Source organism: Hydra vulgaris, chromosome 10 (genome assembly GCF_038396675.1).
Source record: "Hydra vulgaris chromosome 10, alternate assembly HydraT2T_AEP".
In the NCBI taxonomy this organism is placed as follows: Eukaryota; Metazoa; Cnidaria; class Hydrozoa; order Anthoathecata; family Hydridae; genus Hydra; species Hydra vulgaris.
Genome location: NC_088929.1, coordinates 46,786,065 through 46,800,513, shown reverse-complemented (window position 1 = coordinate 46,800,513; position 14,449 = coordinate 46,786,065). Strand labels below are relative to the sequence as shown.

Sequence of the window (14,449 nt, the reverse complement as noted above, 5' to 3'; positions counted from 1 at the left end):
ATTATTACACATTTAGATCAAGAAAATTTACTGAATAAAAAATCAGAATTAATTTCTAAATGCAGACATGAAAATAAATTCCTTTTAAAAAATTATAAAAACAAATGACCAGTCCAAATTTATCCTAGTTCTAAAGAATTCTTTTCATGATTTTTTAATTAGCTAATGTAGTTGATGAAACTTCCTGGTTGCAAAATACTACAGAAATTACATAATTAATTATTACAATTTCTAACTTCCTGTGAAATAATTTTCTATAATTTGAAAATTTTTTATGTTTAGACATTCTTCCTGATGAACCTACTGATGGTGAAACACAGTGTTGAAGTAATCAAAAATTAGATAAGTGTTTTTACTAATTTATTATTGCTCTGTTCTTTTAGAACATTGAGCACTTTGCTTGTAGAATACACTAACATAATTTATATATATATATATATATATATATATATATATATATATATATATATATATATATATATATATATATATATATATATATATATATATATATATATATATATATATATTACACCTTGATATGTATATATGTATATACATATCAAAGTGTAATCCCAAAAGCGTGGCTTTTGGCAAACGTGACGCCAAAAAACCGTAACGTTCAAAAAAAGTTCCAGACTCGATCCGGAAAACTACAGACTTGTCTCCATTACCTCTGTACCATGCAAAATAGTGGAGAAAATGGTTAAAGAAAAGGTCATGCAGCATCTTGTAGCCCATAAACTTATTGCCAATTGTCAACACGGCTTCGTCAACAAAAAAAGCCTGCGTTACAAACCTGCTTGAGGCTATGGACTTTCTCACCTACATCGTTTCTCGCAAGCTTCTAGTTGCCGTGTTTTTTCTTGACTTTGTCAAAACCTTTGATAAAGTCCCTCACAGAAGATTACTGCAAAAACTTGAGTCCTACGGAAGCGAAGGTAACATTCTTAACTAAATAAATGCTTTCCTTTAAAATCAATCATAGCACGTTCTTCTAGGTAATACGTTATCCACCTGAGTAAAAGTTACCAGTGGCGTTCCACAAGGTTCAGAATATTTACAGCATCGTCCACACTATTTTCGTCGCGTCCATAATTATTTTCGCTGCAGTCCATAATTATTTTCGTCACGTCCATAATTATTTTCGTCGCATCCGCAATTTTTTTCGTAATAAAAGTACTTTAGTATTTTTATCACGAAATATATAATGGCAAACGAAAACAATACAAACATCAATCATTTGAATGTCGAAACAGAACAACAAACGGAAAACAAAACTGCAACGGAAGAAAATATTTCTACAATAAAAAGAATGATGAATAGCAACGAATCAAGTCGATCTATTACAAATGCAACAGGTCTTTCAATTAGGGCGATTCAAAACTGGATGCGAAAACTTGAACTAGATCAAAATACTGTGCCAAAAAAGCGTTGCAGAGCGGCACCAGATAATATTGAAAGAAAGAGAGAAATTGAATTATTAATTAATGCAAATAATGCATTAACTACGATTGACATTGCAGAATTAATGCCCGAAGAACATAAATGCTCGACAACTACAACTAAAAGAGAATTAAAACAAATGAGGTGTACCTGTAAAAGGCTTAAATCGGTCGTTGTTGCGAGAAATTTAGCTTATGTAATAGCAACAAGGTTCATGTTTTGCAATCATGTTTCTTTTCTGCAAAATTCTGATCTGATTTAAATTGATGAAACTTTTAATTTGCACGATTCACGACATCATGGATATGCATTGTTGGGAAGTACCCCATATATTACAGTCCCCACACAGAGAGGAAGGAATGTTAGCTTAAAATGCGCCATTTCAGTTACGGGATGGTTTTAAAATAAAGGTTGGGACCTTTAATACTGCTAGCATGAACGAGTGGATCGAACAAGATTTAAGACCAGCTTTAAGTGATCGAAGATATGTTGTAATAATGGACAGTGCGCGATTCCACCATTCATTAACTGCAGAATCGGCATTTCGAGAAAGCAATTGTACTATCCAGTTTTTACCACCTTACAGCCCTCAACTTAATCCTATCGAGGAGTTTTTTGGTGTAATGAAAATTTTATTCAAAAGGATACAACCACGACCTAATAATCTACAAGAAATGATTAACATTATTACTGAGATTTTAACAGGTTTTATTGAACACTCTTTTGAAAATTATTATTCTCACATGCGTGAGTGGGTGTTAAATTTTTCAGCGTAATTCAGCGTAATGAGTTTATGTGATTAAATTATACTTGAATTTTTTTTCTTAATTTACTGTAAAACGTTTGAAAAATAAAGTATTTTTATTACGAAAATAGTTGTGGACGCGACGAAAATAATTATGGACGCGACGAAAATAATTATGGACTGCAACGAAAATAATTATGGACGCGACGAAAATAATTGTGGATAATACTGTATTAACGACTTACCGGAACACATCAGTAGCACAAACTTTTGTAAATTGTATGTGAACGACACTAAAATCCTGAGCGTCGTCAAAACCGCTGAAGACAAAGGTCGTCTGCAATCCAATATGGAGAACATTGTCACCTGGACTCGAACCTGGTTGATAAAACTAAACATTAAGAAGTGCAAGGTTATTCATTTCACCAAATACAACGCTCCGCCACACGAGACACGACGCTAACATTTGAAGAATTACCAAGGCAAAATGTCAGGTCAGGTTATCCTGCCACTGGTAACATGAAACCCAGTACAATCTGCTTCATGCCCTGCTTACTTGTAGGATACGCCTTTTTATGCAAATGCTAGGAGATGCCAACTCCGACTTAAAACACCCCCTGTCTTGGAGTTCTTAGTTGAGTAAAGGCTAGAGATAGTGTCTCGATAAAAGTGTTTACCTTGGGCAGGTGTTAAAAACATCCAGCTACTGTCTTGTAGACGGCCTCCTAGGCAAAGACTTAAGGGGTAAACAGATTCTATCTGTTGACCAGCCTCGCACCCCTTTTTCATCTATTACACTGGCACAGATGTATTTTTAATACATTGTTTCCAGTTTAGGATGTTGAATGCTGAATTTTCTTGACTCAATGCATGGGTTTTGATTGTGTCTCAGTTTTTATGTCTAGGCAACTCATTCTATCATCTCCTAATGTGAGTACCGCTCTAAAACTAAGTTTTATGGTTCTGAGACCGGCTGGTAGTCAGATTTCGCTAACTCTGTAATAGCTCTCAAAGAGGCTGATTCCATCAACAGCTGGAAAATATCATAGTATTAACAGTGCCACGTTGCGCATGGATAGTGTCCGTGTTTGTATTTCTGGTGTGCATTGCCGAGGCCACATTGGGAGCCCTTTGTTATGGCTTAGGGTTTATTAATAGTAATGAGACAATTGCTTGGGCTATTAAATAATGTACTAAGTACTATCTACGCTTTGAATCATTAACAAATTTAAAAATGAATAAAATAACAAAAACTATAAAACACAAAAAACCATCATCATCACCAAGTTCTCTAAACCTATCATTCACTAATATTCTTGGTCTTCGAAGTAACTTTTCTTCTGTTGAGTCTAAGCTCTTGCAAAGTTCACCAGACCTACTTACTCTTTGTGAGACTAATTAGAGTTCAGCTGTCTAATCTTGTAATCTTAGTGTTAATGGTTATCTTCCTTTAATTCGTAAAGACTCCAATAGCCACATGGTTAGCCTGGGCATTTAAACTTGTGAGAACTCACCAATAGTGTTCTTTCATGTGCTTTCGTTTAGCACCACTTCACTCTATCGCTTTTTTCTTTGCTCTATATTGTCTCCTTCATTTCAAGACTGCACTCTTTTTGATGTTATTTCTGAACATATTGACCTAGCTCTCTCTCTTTATTCTTCAGCCAATATTGTTGTTGTTGGTGAATTTAATGCTCATCACACTGAATGGCTTGGCTCTAGTGTCAGTGATTTTGTAGGCATGAAAGCCCACAACTTTTGCCTTTCTTAATCCTAACTCAAGTAGTCAACTTTCCAACTCGCTTTCTTTACAACCCAAATCGTTTACTTTTTCTACTCGACTTTTATCTTGTTTCTGATCCTAGTCAGTGCTCAAATTCTCCACATTCACCCTTCGGTGCTTCTGATCGCAGTTTGATCTCTCTAAAGCTATTATCTCATTCTTCTTCATCATCTGAATCCCCCTATAATTGTAACTTTTACAACTACCTTAAAGCTGACTGGGATTCTTTCCGTGATTTTCTTCGTGATGGCCCTTGGGTAGAAATCTTTCATCTTCCTGTTGACAAATGTGCTTCTTACATAACTTTGTGGATTCAGGCTGGCATGGAATCTTTTATTCCCTCTCGACAATTTCAAGTCAAGCCTCACTCTTCTCCATGGTTTTCCTCACATTGTGCTGCTGCAATTGGCAATCAAAACCGTTACTTCCATATCTATCAGCAAAACAATTCTCCAGAAAACAGGCGTCTGTTTATTACTGCTAGAAACCATTGTAAAAGGGTTTTGTCTAACGCCAAAGCCCACTATTCTCAGATCATGAAATCTCGTATTTCATCACAAAAATTAGGCTTTCGTGACTTCTGGAGAATCTTTAATAGTATTAATAATAAAGGCAAATCTTTAATTCCACCTCTCTTGTATGGTTCAGACTTTGTCACCTCACCTAAAGACAAAGCTGAATTGTTTGCTAAGAATTTTTCATCATTATCATCTCTTGGTTCCACTAGTTGCGTTCTACCTGATATTGCCAACAAACAGGTTGATCCATTGCTTGAAATCGTATCATTCCAGCTTCTATATCTAAAGTGATTTCCTGCTAAGACCCTTCTACAGCTTATGGCCCGGACAACATACCTGTTATAGTCTTATAGAAGTGTTCTCCGGAGCTATCGTCTATACTTTCAAAACTATTCAACAAGTGCTTATCAGAGTCTTGTTTTCCAGCCTGCTGGAAAGCGGCATTTGTTTTCCCTATTTTCAAAAATTCTGGAGAGCAATCCGATTTGTCTAACTTCCTATCATAAGCAAGGTTTTTGAATCTTTAATTAACAAACACCTAATCTCTTATTTTGAATCTAATTACTTACTTTCTGATCATCAATATGGATTTCGATCTTCTCGTTCTACAGCTGATTCGCTATCAGTAATAACCGATAGATTTTATCGTGTATTAGATAAAGGTGGAGAGGTTAAGGCCATCACTCTTGATATTTCTAAAGCATTTGATAAAGTTTGGCATGCTGGTCTTCTTCAAAAGCTTTTTTCTTACGGTGTATCTGGTAACATCTTAAAGATTATTAAATCCTTTCTTTCAAATCGTAGTATAAAAGTTGTCCTCGATGGACAGCACTCTTCTTCTTATTCTGTATCTTCAGGCTTCTTCAAGGTTTAATCTTTGACCCTATACTCTTTTTAATTTACATTAACGATCTTCCAGATATACTGATATCTAAGGTGGCATTGTTCGCTGATGATACCACCATTTATGCCATGATAAAAAGCCAACACTCTCTGATTGGTTGGAGGGGGCATTTGAGCTTGAAAAGGTTCTCACTTTTGCAACAGCATGGGGCTCACAGTGGCTGGTGAACTTCAACTCAGATAAAACCCAGTTTTTTTCGGCCAATCGTTATGGTAATAATTTAGATCTTCCTATATTTATGAACGGTAATGTACTCGATGAGTCATCTACCCTTCATCAACTAGGATTAACTCTTACTTCTAAACTTTCTTGGAAACCATATATCAAATTCGTCGCAAAATTAGCATCTCCTAAGGTTGCATCTCTTTACCTAGCTCAACACTTGCTTACTCCGAATTTTGTTCTCTATCTCTATAAATCTGAAATCTGGCCATGTATGGAATACTTTTGACATATCTGGGGCGGATCTTCTAATGATGCGCTTTCTCTTTTAGACAAGTTGCAAAAGCGGATTGTAAACATAGTTTGACCTGCTTTAGCAGTTAACCTCCAACCATTATCACATTGTCGTAAAATTGCTTCTCTCTCTCTTTTCTTCAAATACTATAATGGACAATGCTCAAAAGAGCTAGCGTCTTTTGTGCCATCTACTAAAATTCATTCTCGTGTTACTTGTCATTCAATTAAGTCTCATCCTTTTTCTGAGACTGTTCCTAAGTGCTCAAAAACGCTTATTCGTCTAGTTTTTTTCCTCGAACATCAGTCTTTTGGAATTCGCTTCCTTCATTTTGCTTTCCTGATTCATATAATTTGCAATCCTTTAAGTCGTCTATTAATCGTTATCTTGCTCTACAATCTTCATTTTTTCTCTTCCAGTAACTTCCAACTCTAATTAGTGTTTGTTTGCAGCCTTGCTGGAAGTGAAAATGTTTAAGGAAAAAAAAAAAAAAAATTTATTTTGTATGAGGGTTATAAAACCAATTTTACTAATTAATAATACATTTTGTCAGCTGCCACAAAGTGTTAAAACAAGAATAATCATTATTTGTATGTATTTGATGCGTAATCTTTTGTTGTATTTTTTATAAGTCTAGTGTAGCGCATTAATTTCTTTGCTGGGACGTAAATCGTGTGTTTTTAAAATTCTTATAAGAACTAGGCCTGTTTTTAGTTTACCGTTATCTTACCAACCCGCTGTTTTTATGTTATCTAATAAAGGTTACTCGCTTTAATAAATATGAGAGTATAATGAAAATAACATTTTAATAACATTACTTTGATTATACTCTAAACAATTTTAAACGATAGCAGGATCACTGTTCAGCGCAGATTCAAGCTATTAAAATTGAACTCTGTAACAAATGCTGTTTGCAGGTTGTTTGCAGGTATTGTCAGATTTTAGTTTTTTTTTTTAAATAATGTTTGTACTGTGTTGTCGTTTTTTCAATCAATAATATTTTTTAGATTCTAATTGAAACCATTAATCAAACCATAGTTATTTGAATTTAAAGTTAAGGTGGTAGTACAGTAATTATATAAAAAAAAAAAAAAAATTTCTTAACTTTTACATATATATATATATATTTTAAAATGTGTAATATTCCATTAAACAGCAAAAAAAAACTTAACAAAAAATTATAACTTTTTACTTATTGATTGATAAAGGCCCAAAAATGGGGTAAAGGGCGACAGAGATTTTTTAGCAACCATTATAGTTTTTTTTATTGAAATTTTGGTTCGTAATATATTACTTGTGGCAGTGCGTCGCGGACTGAAAGACTTAAATTAGGTCTAAAAAATCAAAAAATATTACCATTTTTATAAATCCGGGGCAAATCGGGGGTATTTCAAGACACAAAATCTTAAAAAAAATACTACACCAAAAAAGCACCATTAATTATTCTAGTTTGAATTATTCTAATAATTCTATTAATCATTCTGTATGTTGTAAATACTAATGTCGTAAATAAGTGTGTCAAATTTCAAGTCAATTTGACTATTAGTTTTAAAAATATCCCCGTCGCCAACCCAAAAAACATGATTTTGAGAAAAACGCGATTTAAAAAAATTAAATAATAAAGATAATTCAAAATTCACCACTTTTATATGTTACACCTTCCAATGTTTCATTTCGGTAAAAAAAACTATTAAGTATTGCTTTTAACTTCTTTCTTCTTGATTTTGCTTTAGGTTTACATTGTTCTTCAGCTTTAAAGACTCATTTAGCGTTCTTATGTATACAATAATTTTCCATATTTATACCAAATGTCATTCCAAGTTCCTTAAACAACTTATATAGAAAATGTTGCCCGTCATTAAAATTTAGCACAGCTGACGCTACTTCAATACTTAAAGGAGTTCTTTCAATAAATACATCTTTTGGACATAGCTTCCATATTAATTGATTTTTTCAAGAAGTTCATCAGAACCAAGGTCTTTAAATATTAGTTTGATAGCATCACATACAGCTGCAGGAATACAAATATTTTCTTTATATGCCGTTTTCCAGTCAGTTTGTCGGCTTTTAATTTGCATCACGAAAAAAAAATGTACAGCTGCATCACTTTTTTTTGCATAAATTTCCAACGTTCTGCTTTATTTTTCCATCACATAAAATTTCTTTACTGTTTTTTTTTTTAATTTTAGGCGATTACCAACACGTTTTGAATATGCCCAATGCATTCTGCTTTTTTTATTTCTATTATATCTCCATGAGGTTTTACAGTAACAACACTAACATATGAACTGCTATCTCCATCACCAAGAAATGTTGTATATCTTAAATTGTTGTTTTTTTTCAGAATGCAAAAATATTTTTATTACACCATTGATTCCATAGAAGAAGCTGAACCAGTATGACTGATTTTACATTTTTGATAATGTAAGGAATAAAAGTCATTTTATTTTTTTCAGAATGTGTGTATTTCGTAAAGTCGCATATTAAATACAACTTACAAGTTTTTGTATTTAATCAATACATTTGCTGCAACAGCTGTTACTACTCCATTGTTAGAGGTGTATCCACGTTTCTGCCATGATTCATCACACCCACATACAAAATCCTTTGGTTGTAATGTTTCAGTTGCATTTTTCATGCTTTTATCAGCCAAACTTTGATAAACATCCAACAGTATGTGCAATGTATCATTATAACAATATTTATTTAATGGCGAATGCATATTCATAATTCCACAAAACTTTTTTAATGCTGACAACCCTTTACCCATTTCACGAAATGCAACTACTACACGAGCGTTAATGCCAAATGGTTTACATACAACACAATTATATTTAGCGAGATTATATTGATTGGCATTGTAGTTCTTTTTATTAATAGCACCAGATGAAAAAAAAAAAGTTTCCCATTCACAACCATTGCAAGAAATTTTTAGTCCAATACTTAGGCCATTTTTTTTGGAAGAATCAAACTTCAAATGAACTAACTCTTCACATTCTGGACATTTAGGAAGCATTATTGCTTTTTTTTCGCAAATTAAAGCTTATAATAAAGTTAAAGTCTTCAATTAAATTTTGAGGATCCTGTATAGTCGCTTTGTTGTTGAACTTCTTGAAAGATGATGAACATGGAGTGTTGTCAACGTAAGGTATTTCATTGAAATAACAGGTTGAAATAAAGGTTTCAATGAAATAACAAACCATTTTATATCTGTTTCCATGAAACTGTGATTTTTTATTTTGGTATTGTCTTTTTGATAACTCTTTTTTTTTCGACCCACCCATTGCACTTGTATTTTAACAAAATATTACAACAATTGACTGCAGTATTGACTAATAAGCAAGTTTGTTAAGAGCATAAAAGGTCACAAAAACAGTCTTAGACGAAATATATTCGTCATTAAACAAGGAGTAGTTAGATCACTATGTTCATTTTGTACCTTTAGAAAGAAAAGCAACAGAATAAACAAAACGTATCTATGGATAAAAATTGATATCGAATAATTTAAAACAAGTATTATAAGTGGATACCAAAGTTTTTTTTGTAAAGCCGGAACACATTTAGAAACTACAATAATTATATTAGTCAAAAAATGAATTTTTGAAAAAATAAAATTTTTCAATTTTAATTACTTACTACCCCCTTAATGAAATCATTTTTAATAAAAAACATTTTAAAGTTAATATTTATTATTCAAATTAAAAAATTATTATATAGTATTAACATTTAATATATAGCTATTTTTATATAATATATAAAACTATTTCCAACATGATTTATTAACAAGTATAAATAAATAAATATAATCATTTGTGTGCGTGTGTATTTAACTGTTAAATTTATTTTAAAACTGGTGTCTATTGACAACCAAATGGGAAAAAATTGAAAAATCAGAGTCGTATTGTTGCAGAATTAGAACTTTCCCCTAGCATTTTACTTGGAACTGATTGTTGTCCCCGAAATGACTGTTGCCCTTGAAATGCTTGTTGTCCAGGAACTAGGTGCTCCCTTGGCTGAGGTAAGAGTCTTGAATTTGCTAATTGATGTCCTGCACTAAATGACTGATTAGGATTATATGAAGTGTTCTGAAATTGAGCAGCCTGTTGCGTATTGAACAATGCATCACCCCGACCTGGATGGTTTCCGGTAGTCATCAAAGAAGGCTGTTGATTAATTATATTACCCTGATTATTGTAGTACATCTGATTACCTGAGTAACCACCATATGGATTCATTTGATGTCCAGGATTTTGTGCTCGATTACCAGTAAGCTTTATCTCTATACAACAACAGTTAATAGAATCAGGTTGAGAACAAAAGTTGCAATCACAGTTACCACAAAATTCGGAGCACTCCTTACAATCTTCACAACCAGTAAACTCTCCGAACTAAAAATCAGATCTATAACCAGTATATTTTCAACCCGCATCCCCAAAAAAAAATTTCTTTATTTAGCAGAAACTTGTGGAAAGAAATTAAAAAATAATAACAATCGCTTAATTCAAATAATTCGTATCGTGTTTAAGTAGAAAAATATGAGGCTAATTACGTTTTTCGATTCACTTACGTTAGTGTTCTTGCATCCGCTGCACTCATTCGATTGGCCATTCAAACACGAACAAAACGTGTTATCACACCACTGGAATCAAATTAAATTATAATGAATTTAAACTAGACAAACATCTGATTGAACAAAAAAATGAATAGCCTTTATAAAGATAATCTCATAAACAAATTAATACAATTAAATAAATTAATACAAACCTGCTTTGTAGGCAAACATTCCATGCAAACTTGTTTATGAGGAAGAGGAAAGTCACATGCGCGAGCAAAACTTATCAAACAGCCTGTTTCTTCGACAGAATTGTTTACACAGCAGGTCTGACAAGTACATATCTCATTGAACCACGTTGGACAAAAACTTTGGCCTTTGGTCTTATGTTTACATATATGAAAAGAAACGAAAAAATAAAAACAATTAAATAACGAAAATCTATAACAGAAAAAAAATTGAACCTCCTAATCTATCAGCAAGTATGTCTCACAAAATTTTATAGAATCTTAGAGACCTTTGTTAACAAGCCAGGGGTTCTGAGTGCGAATAACTAGGGTAAAGTTTTAAGCACATAAATCAGATATATAAAACTTCAGTTTGAATAAACCGAAAGACTAAGTTAGCCATCAGTTTACCTATTTCTGTTTTTAATAAAGTTCTCTAAATTTTTTATTTCTTAGGCCCGTACTGATGTGTATGATGTTTATACGTAGATGAGCACAACATCGCACCACACCACCCAATTTTACTAGTATACTCTGTATGTAAAAGAAAATACTTTGTAAAAATATTAGCAAAATTTAATAATACTATTTAAAAAAAAATAACTACAACCAACTATTAAGAGTTTTTCATAAAATCACAACGTAATTGAAGTGCTAAATTTACTTTGAAAAATATGTTTATAAAGAAAATAATTTAACTTAATAAATAATTGAGGAGGCCATCTGCAAAACACGATAAGTCACAAAAACAAAAATTTTGAGTTAATTCTATTTCCACGTACTATATACTTAAATCATCTATTTAAATATTGGATCAATTAAAAAATTTTTGGTCCTAAAAATGGACAAAGAAAAAATCAATTTTTGTTGATGTGCAACTAAAAGTAGTTTAGTTTTTTGTTGTTTTCTCGAAATCAGTTTGCTCGGACTTTGCGCGTTTTGCAAATGGGCTCCTCAAGTATAAAAAAAAATATATTAAACTTCTATTTACTACAACCAATTGATACTAATTAATAGTTCGTTTGAATTGATACTAATTAATAGTTTGTTTGAGTTGATACTAATTAATAGTTTGTTTGAATTGATACTAATTAATAGTTTGTTTGAATTGATACTAATTAATAGTTTGTTTGAATTGATACTAATTAATAGTTTGTTTGAATTGATACTAATAGTAATTGAGTAAAATAAAAAAATGTTTAAAAGAATGTGAATGTAAAAGCTAATAAAAAAGTATAAGTATATATCTTATTCAAAAAGAAAGTAAAATTAGTAATTATTAAAAGTAAATTAAAAGTGCCGATAACAAACTTAATAAGAAATCTGGATATACTACGAAAGAATATTACTATGGAAAAATAATACTTGGCAATATTCTTTCAACCTAAAACTAGACTATTATACAAAGATATAACAACAGAAATAATTATCTAAATAGATAAGAATAGTTATTTTTTTTAAAAAGAAATATTTCAAATGAATTTTATTACTTTTATCAAATTTCAGCAATTACAGTGAATAATCATAAATTGTTTAATGCTTTTAAGAATAACGATCAAAATACAATGTATTTAAATAATACATCAAAGTGCAACTTACAATAATGCATTTACGAATAAGTAAAGAAGTAGTGAAGAAAATTATGTAAGCTCCAACTGCCAAAACCACAATAGCAGCAGTAGGAAAACTTGGACTCACTACAATTACTGAAGGCTAAAACATAATCACATTTTACCAAAATAAAAATTTTTTAATTTTTAATGTATAAATACTTAAAAAAAAATTTTATAAAATTTTATATGTTAAAAAATGTTTCAGTTTATTACATTTTCTATTAGTTTAATATATAATTATTATTATATTATATAATAAATTTTTAATAAAGCTAATACATAGTTAATAATATTTATTTAAATTATAATAACTTCATTAATATTTATTATTAAATGGTAATTTATTATTTAAAATAAAAATTAACTAAAAAAAAAAATTATAATGTATTAACCCATTTCATTTTTTTTTTAAACAAATAAACTAATTAATTTAAAAAAAAAACCTTACCAAAATGGTGGTTTGAAGAGAGTTCATTATATAAACAAATGCATTTCTTAAATTTAAAGAGATTAGCAGAAAATTTATTTTTCAATAACACTATATTCTATATAGGATCGGTGGTTGCATTTAAAATATGTTTTCAAATATATATACATATATTTATATTAACCTAAAACCTAAAAAAACAAAATGAATAACAATCACTGTAAAAATATTAACTTGACAAATTTTAGAATTATTATCAATAAATATTTTAATTTTAATAAATAAAATTTTACTACTTTCATCTCTTTCACTTTCAACTATTTTCTTCTTTGTTCAACATGACTATTTTAAATGAAGTATTTAATGAGAAAGGGAATAAAATTGATACAAGTAAAAAATATTCAAAAATAAAAAAAAAACTGTTAATTTTTTAAGTTTTTTATAATTTCTTTATAAAATATTTTTTTATAATAAACATTTTGTTTACAACAAAAAGAAAAATACAAAAGTTTTGTTGCATAGCAACAATTTTTGTTGCATATAGCGCAGGTAGAACACGAAATTACCAACAATTGAACAATCGCAGCAAATAATATAAAAAAGACAACCTTATTATATAAGGTAGCTATTAATAAAATTTCTGTATTTCTAATTAAGCGTCCCTCTACAAAGAGCAGCTCCACATAAACACGGAATTTTTTCATCTTCAATAGGGAACTTATAGTCATACGTTATTTCTTCTCCTAGTTTGATGGCTCGTCTGGAATATATAACAATCTTTTTAGCACCTTCTACCAATATAACTTTAGCATAACAATTAGGCTGCAAAATAAAGAATAAAATAATAATTTTTTTTTACAAAAAAACTTTATTTAAAAACATAAAAATAGTTACTTACATCACAACAGTGGTTTATAAACCGAGCATTACAACCATCTTTTGTGGCGTCGATAACGCTATCAGAATCCAATCGAAACAAGTAACTGCTACCAATGCCCTGTTTCTCATATCTAAAACGATCAATTTTTAATACCTAAAATATTAAAGACAAAGTTTTTTCTAAAAAAATTCTAATTAGTTATAAATAAATCTAACCTTCGTTCTCGTATTTCAGCAACAATCGAGCGTACCATTTGACCTACATATTCACATACCATCTCATCTGCATTAATTGGTTCACACGCAAATAATCCCCAGTTATGTATACTGGACTTTGAAAAGCGCAATGCTTTTTTGCGCCTCTAGAAAATGATTTAAAAACAGCATCATAAAACTAGAAGAATTCTTTCAAAATCAAATCAAGTTTTGAAAAAAATGAAATTTAAACCATAAGTTTGTTATTGTAGTTAATAAGACTGCTAAATTCTTCTTGAGCAATCGAAGAAGCTAATCTTCTCTGCACTGCACGCTTTTGTCTTGATTTTATTTTATGTTCGGTACCAGCCTGTCAATTAAAAAAGCAAATATAGATGCAATAATTTGTAAAAATTTGCTAAAAACTAAACTAATGTATAAAAAGCCTACTTGATCAGAAATCTGCTGCATTTGAATATCACTTTGATGTTTAGCATTCAACTGTCTTAGAGCACTTTTCAGGTATTGAGCCTTTTCCACTATAGGTATTTTATAAAAGCCTTCGGTGCGGGCGCAGCCACTTTTGTGGATGCGTAATTTAGATTCATTTCTTTTATACTTTTGAGGAGATGTTATAGTAACTTAAATGGTTAAGTCAAAAATACAAATTATGTTTCATATATACAAAAAACATATAAGATAA

At 30.7% G+C, this 14,449-nt stretch overlaps 2 protein-coding genes across 2 annotated transcripts in view; both read right to left on the bottom strand.

Annotated features, from left to right (window-relative positions):
• Positions 1–9,524: 9,524 nt before the first annotated feature.
• Positions 9,525–12,887, bottom strand: LOC100211777 (uncharacterized). Its single transcript, XM_065808160.1, has 5 exons — positions 12,694–12,887; positions 12,232–12,345; positions 10,618–10,788; positions 10,421–10,492; positions 9,525–10,241 (listed from the first exon to the last, which is right to left on the bottom strand). Exons 1-5 carry the CDS (start codon positions 12,718–12,720, stop codon positions 9,744–9,746), a joined length of 882 nt encoding a protein of 293 aa, XP_065664232.1. The 5' UTR covers positions 12,721–12,887; the 3' UTR covers positions 9,525–9,743.
• A 397-nt stretch (positions 12,888–13,284) lies between these two features.
• LOC100198749 (histone-lysine N-methyltransferase SETD1B) overlaps positions 13,285–14,449 on the bottom strand; it is a 33,067-nt gene continuing 31,902 nt past the window's right edge. Inside the window, exons 10-14 of the mRNA XM_065808158.1 lie at positions 14,197–14,387; positions 14,000–14,116; positions 13,768–13,913; positions 13,571–13,682; positions 13,285–13,494 (exon numbers count right to left, since the gene is read on the bottom strand). Coding sequence (XP_065664230.1) covers positions 13,321–13,494; positions 13,571–13,682; positions 13,768–13,913; positions 14,000–14,116; positions 14,197–14,387 — 740 coding nt within the window. The 3' untranslated portion in view covers positions 13,285–13,320. The remainder of the gene's footprint in view (positions 13,495–13,570; positions 13,683–13,767; positions 13,914–13,999; positions 14,117–14,196; positions 14,388–14,449) is intronic.